This window comes from Nicotiana tomentosiformis, chromosome 6 (genome assembly GCF_000390325.3).
Source record: "Nicotiana tomentosiformis chromosome 6, ASM39032v3, whole genome shotgun sequence".
NCBI lineage: Eukaryota > Viridiplantae > Streptophyta > Magnoliopsida > Solanales > Solanaceae > Nicotiana > Nicotiana tomentosiformis.
The window spans coordinates 97,445,495-97,451,695 of record NC_090817.1 but is presented as its reverse complement, the minus strand read 5'-3'; the positions used below and the strand labels follow the sequence as shown (position 1 = coordinate 97,451,695).

The following is a 6,201-nucleotide window of genomic DNA, read 5'->3' as shown; positions in this document are numbered from 1 at the left end:
TTCGGTAACTTCCTTCCTTTCTTATGGAGTGGGCCGAATGCCTCGGTACTATAATAGATTCATCTATGGTTCGTGCCGCTAAACCCTCGGCAGTGTACACATTATTCTATATCGGGCCAAATAACCTCGGCAGAATCATGCGTTATATCGCTATTAGTCCGGATATTCACGAGATAAATTTTTCATTGATGCTCGACATTTTATGGTATTCCTTATTTATTTGATATTGACACTTGGCATTTTCTAAGCTATTAAGGTAGAATACAAGATCGAGAAATTTTATACTTTAAATGAAATACTTGGAGGATTATGAAATTTACAGATTTACTCCACTATTGTTGTGCACTTCATATCTATTATGAATTATTATATTATTTTATTGGACCTTTAGTAAGTGTCGATGTTGATCACTCGTCACTACCCTCGGCAGTGTACACATTATTCTATATCGGGCCAAACGACCTCAACAGAATCGTGCGTTATATCGTTATTAGTCCGAATATTCACGGGATAAATTTTTCATTGATGCTCGACATTTTATGGAATTCCTTATTTATTTGATATTGACACTTGGCATTTTCTGAGCTATTAAGGTAGAATACAAGATCGAAAATTTTTATACTTTAAAAGAAATACTTGGAGCATTATAAAATTTACAGATTTACCCTGCTATTGTTGTGCACTTCATATCTATTATGAATTATTATATTATTTTATTGGACCTTTAGTAAGTGTCGATGTCGACCACTCGTCACTACTTCTCCAGGGTTAGGCTAGATACTTACTGGGTACGCGTTGATTTACGTACTCATGCTGTACTTCTGCACTAAATATGCAGGATCTGACAGGTTCATTGGGTGATCATCTTGGCGCGTAGGCGCATGTAATGACCCAACCGGTCATTTTGACTTTTAGAACCCCGTTCCCTAAAATAAAACTTCTCGTATGTGCTTTTAATAATTTATGACTTGCGGGGATGGTTGGTTCGAGATGTGAAAGTGTTTGGGTTGAAATTGGAACACTTGGTTCCTTAAGTTGGCTTTAAAAGGTCAAGTTTGACTTCGGTCAACATTTTGAGAAAACGACCCCGGAATAAAATTTTGATGATTCCAACAGCTCCGTATGGTGATTTGGAGTTAGGAGCGTGTTCAAAATTTTATTTGGAAGTCCGTAGTTATATTAGGCTTGAAATGGCTAAAATAGGAATTTAAGTTTAGAAGTTTGATCGGAGAGTTGACTTTTTGGTACCGGAGTCGGAATACAGTTCCAAAAATTTTCATAGCTCCGTTATATCATTTATGACTTGTGTGCAAAATTTGAGGTCAATTGGAGTTGATTTGATAGGTTTCGACATCGAAGGTAGAAGTTGGAAATTCTAAGTTTTATTAAACTTGAATTGAAGCATAATTTGTGGTTTTAGCGTCATTTTAGGTGATTTGAGGTTTCAAATAAGTTCGTATGATGTTTAAGGACTTGTTGGTATATTTAGTTGAGGTCCCGAGGGCCTCAGGTGAGTTTTGGATGGTTAACAGATCAAAAGTTGGACTTAAAAAGCTACTGCAATTTTCCCTTCTGTTGGATATTCTGGGCTGAGATCGAGCCCAGATATCGAGTCCATCGAGCCCAGGGACGACGGCCTAAGTCAAAGCTAGGTACGATGCTTAGTATCGAAGCCACGATCGAAGGGCCAACTCGAGGGCCATGATCGAAGGCAAGGCGCGAGGGCCCAGATCGAAGGCAAGGCTCGAGGGCCAGGATCAAGACCCAAGATCGAGGGTCACAATCGAAGGCACATGCTTGATGCCAGGCTCGAGGTCATGACCGAGTCCCAAGCTCGAGGGCCACGATCGAGGCGCAATTCCGAAGGCTGCCTGAGCAGTTTAATAAAAGAGGACATTCGTCCCATTTGCCATTTTTGACGAACTTGAGCAGAGACGGCTTTTGGAAGAATTTCAAGGGAAAAACATTGGGGTAAGTGATTCGAACTCGGATTTGGTCTACATATACAAGTATATCATTAGTTTCACCATAAGTTAGTGTTTTGAGATTTAAATTTGGGAAATTTTTAGAGATCTCATAGAAACGAATTTTTGAGATTTCGGAATCGATTCAGAGATCTCATATACGTGGGCCCCATAGACGAAATTTTAATTAATTTCGGGATTTTATTTAAAATGTAGTATTTTCTTATAGAATTGATTCCTATAAATTTTAGTGATTGTATCGAATTATTTTTTGTTAGATTCGAGCCAATCGAAGTTGGATAATCGAGGAAAATGCCTACTAGTGGATTAAATTGGAACAAGACGAGGTAAGTCTCTTGTCTAATCTTGTGAGGGGGAAATTACCTCATAGGTGATTAAATTAAATAATTATTGCTAATTGTGGGGGCTACGTACGCATGAGGTGACATGCATAGCTACTATTAATGCTAAAGTCCGGGTAGTTTAGGACTCAAAAGCATGAATTACTTGTGTAAATTGTAGTCTTTACTTAATTAAATTATTTGATATATTTATATATATGTTGTGAATTATTGGATAAAAATATTAAAGGATGGAAATATCATATGCTTGAATTTCTGTTTAAATTAATTAATTGTTAAGAGAAATTGTTCTTCCTCCCGAATTTTATCTTATAATAAATATACTCTCCTTTCGGAGGTACATAAGAAAATGTCCTCCTTTCTTGTTGAGCGGGCCGAATGCCTCGGCAGGATAGATGCATCTATGGATCGTGCCGCACGTCCCTCGGCAGTGTACACGACACTCTGGATCGGGCCGAACGACCTCGGCAGAAATCGTGCTTGATAATAATAATAATTACACGATACTTGGACAGTTTATTGCAGCTTGTAAAGCTATTTGATAAATTGGAAATTTATTGAAATTGAATTGGAGCTTGTAAAGCTATTTGATAAATTGGAAGTTTTATTGAAATTGAAGGATTTAATTAATAGATTGGAAATTGTTGCATTTGAATTTTTTTTATTATTTCTGCTAACTGAATAAAATTATTGTTAACTCTGTGAATCATGCTGATTTGAATAATTATAATTTATTCCATTTATTATTGATGACCCGTAGTGAGTGTCAAAGTCGGCCATCTCATCTCTACCATTTCGAGATTAGGTTTGATACTTACTGGATACACGTTGTTTACGTACTCATGCTACACTTGCTGCACTTTTTGTGCAGGACCTAAGGTAAGTACTAGTGGGGGACCTATCGTCTTATACCCACGCTTTCCAGGGGCATAGTGGTGAGCTGCCTTTCTGAGCCGTTCTGCAGCTACTAGCGTCTCTCTTTGTATTTTTCATTCTGTCTATTTTTATTTCGGACAATATTTGAGGTTTTATATAATCTACTAAATGCTCATACACTTGTGACACCAGGTCTTGGCACACACATTGGTAGAATTTGGTGTCTTATTATTTTTTTTGGATCTAAATTTTATCAATATATGTTTAATTTATTAGTTGGCTTGCCTAGCTATAGTGTTGGGAGCCATCACGACCTATAGGTGAAATTGGGTTGTGACAACATGGTATCAGAGCAATAGGTTCACGTAGGTCTCACAAGTTATGAGCAGACCTAATAGAGTCTTGCGGATCGGTATGGAGACGTTTGTACTTATCTTCGAGATGCTATAGGGTGTTAGGAAACTACCTTTCTTCATATTCTATCGTGCAATTAATGTAGTACTAAATATCCTTCTTTTACTCTATTACAGATGGTGAGAACGCGCTCTAATGAGGTTCTAGATTAGGGAAGAGCTACTCCCCCAGTTTCTAGAGGCCGAGGCAGAGGCCGAGGGAGGGATCCAACCCGTGGTAGAGGGCGAGGACGTCCCAGGACTGTTCCAGTTATGCCGCCAGTGGATCCATCAGAGAACCCCATTATTGAGGAGTAGGATGAGGTGCCTGTGGCAGCAGCTACACCTGAGCCCAGGCTAGCTGTAGCCGCTGATCCGCAAAAACTATTGGACATGTGGACTAGACTACATCCTCCTATTTTTGGGGGTGAGCGACATGAGGATCCCCAGGATTTCATTGATCGGTGCAAGGATAGACTATACAACATGAGGATATTGGAGTCTCATAGGGTAGACTTTGCTACTTTTCAGCTAGAGGGCAGAGCTCGTGGATGGTGGCAGTCATATGTTCTTGGCAGAGTAGAAGATTCTCCTCCCATAACTTGGGACAGGTTCACCCGTATCTTCCTGGATAGGTATATTCCACCCTCTCAGAGGGAAGAGTTGAGGTTTCAGTTTGAGCAGCTCCAACAAGGTCAGATGCCAATGACCGATTATGAGGCGAGGTTTTCTGAGTTATTTCGCCATGCACTTATGATACTACCTACTGACGCGGAGAGAGTGCAGAGGTTTGTTGCGGGTTTACATACTGTCATTCATGCCACTATGGCTCGAGAGGTTGAGATGGGTACTTCTTATGAGCTAGTCATAGAGATAGCCCGCGGGATTGAGGGTGTACATCAGCAGAGCCGAGTGCAGTTTATGAGAGATAAGCGGTTCAGGTATTCTGGAGAGTTCAAAGGTGCTCCGTCTGGGGGCAGAGGTCAGTTCATGAGAGGGCAGTCCAACAGGGCCCCATATCCAGCACCACCGCCTCCTCGGGGTGCTCCAGTGCAACCTTATTTCAGTGCTATACCAGAGAGTTCTTATCGCCCACCAGCTATTCAAGGTCCTCCCAGTGGGTATTCGGTTCCCCAAGGCCAGACTCTTAGTTAGCAGCCCATCGCACCGAAGAGTTGTTACAAGTGCGGGGACCCTAGTCACATACGAAGATTCTACCCCAGGCTGCGGGGTAGACCAGTGCAGCAGGGTCAGCAGCCTATGCTTATCGGACCAGTTGCTCCACCAGTAGTCCGACCGCCAAGAGGTGGAGGACAGGTGGGTAGGGTCGTCCTAGAGGTGGAGGCCAGCCAGGTGGCGCTCCAGCTCGGTTCTATGCTTTTCTGGCCAGACCAGATGCAGAAGCCTCAGATGTCGTGATTACAAGTATTATTTTTGTTTGTGGCAAAGATGCCTCAGTATTATTTGATCCAGGATGTACGTATTCATATGTATCATCTCTATTTGCTCTATTCCTAGGTGTTTCTCGTGAGTCCTTGAGTTCTCCTATTTATGTGTCCACTCATGTGGGTGATTCTGTTATTGTGAACCAGATCTACCGGTCATTTATTATTACATTCTGTGGTTATGAAACTAGAGCAGATCTCTTATTGCTTGAGATGACTGATTTTGAAATTATTCTGGGCATGGACTGGTTATCTCAATATCATGCTATTCTGGATTGTCATGCCAAGACTCTTACCTTGGCTATTCCAGCATTGCCTAAGCTGGAGTGGAAGGGTTCGTCTGTTAGTTCATTTAATCAAGTTATTTCTTTTATAAAGGCTCAATACATGGTTGATAAGGGTTGTTTGTCTTATCTAGCCTATGTTCGGGATACTACTACAGAGACTCCGGCTATTGATTCAGTGCCTGTAGTCCGGGAGTTCTCCGATGTATTTCCTTCAGATCTTCCAGGTATGCCTCCTGATCGTGATACTGATTTCTATATTGACATGGCTCCAGATACCCAGCCTATATCTACCCCACTGTATCGCATGGCTTTGAAAGAATTGAAACAACAACTTGAGGAGTTACTAGCCAAAGGGTTCGTCAAACCGAGTGTATCGCCTTGGGGTGCACTGGTATTATTTGTGAAGAAGAAGGATGGAACAATGCAGATGTGTATTGATTATCGTCAACTGAACAAAGTCACTATTAAGAACAAGTACCCGTTGCCGCGTATTGATGATCTATTTAACCAGTTGCATGGTGCTAGGGTGTTCTCTAAGATCGACTTGAGGTCGGGGTACCATCAGTTGAAGATTCGGGATTCGGATGTTCCGAAGACTGCTTTCCGGACTAGATATGGTCATTATGAGTTTCTGGTGATGTCCTTTGGTTTAACTATCGCCCCAGCAACGTTTATGGATTTGATGAACAAGGTATTCAGGCCATATATTGATTCGTTTGTCATTGTCTTCATTGATGACATTTTGATCTACTCGCGCAGTAAGGAGGAGCATGAGCAACATATGAGAGTAGTGCTTCAGACGCTGCGGGAACAAAAGCTATATGCTAAGTTCTCTAAATGTGAGTTCTGGCTTGAGTCTGTAGCAGTTTTACGGC

The 6,201-nt window shown here is 41.3% G+C and overlaps 1 protein-coding gene across 1 annotated transcript; it reads left to right on the top strand.

Annotated features, from left to right (window-relative positions):
- Positions 1–4,080: 4,080 nt before the first annotated feature.
- LOC138894465 (uncharacterized) lies at positions 4,081–4,749 on the top strand. Its single transcript, XM_070179161.1, has 2 exons — positions 4,081–4,576; positions 4,694–4,749. The coding sequence occupies exons 1-2, from the start codon at positions 4,081–4,083 to the stop codon at positions 4,747–4,749; spliced, it is 552 nt and encodes a 183-aa protein (XP_070035262.1).
- Positions 4,750–6,201: the final 1,452 nt, after the last annotated feature.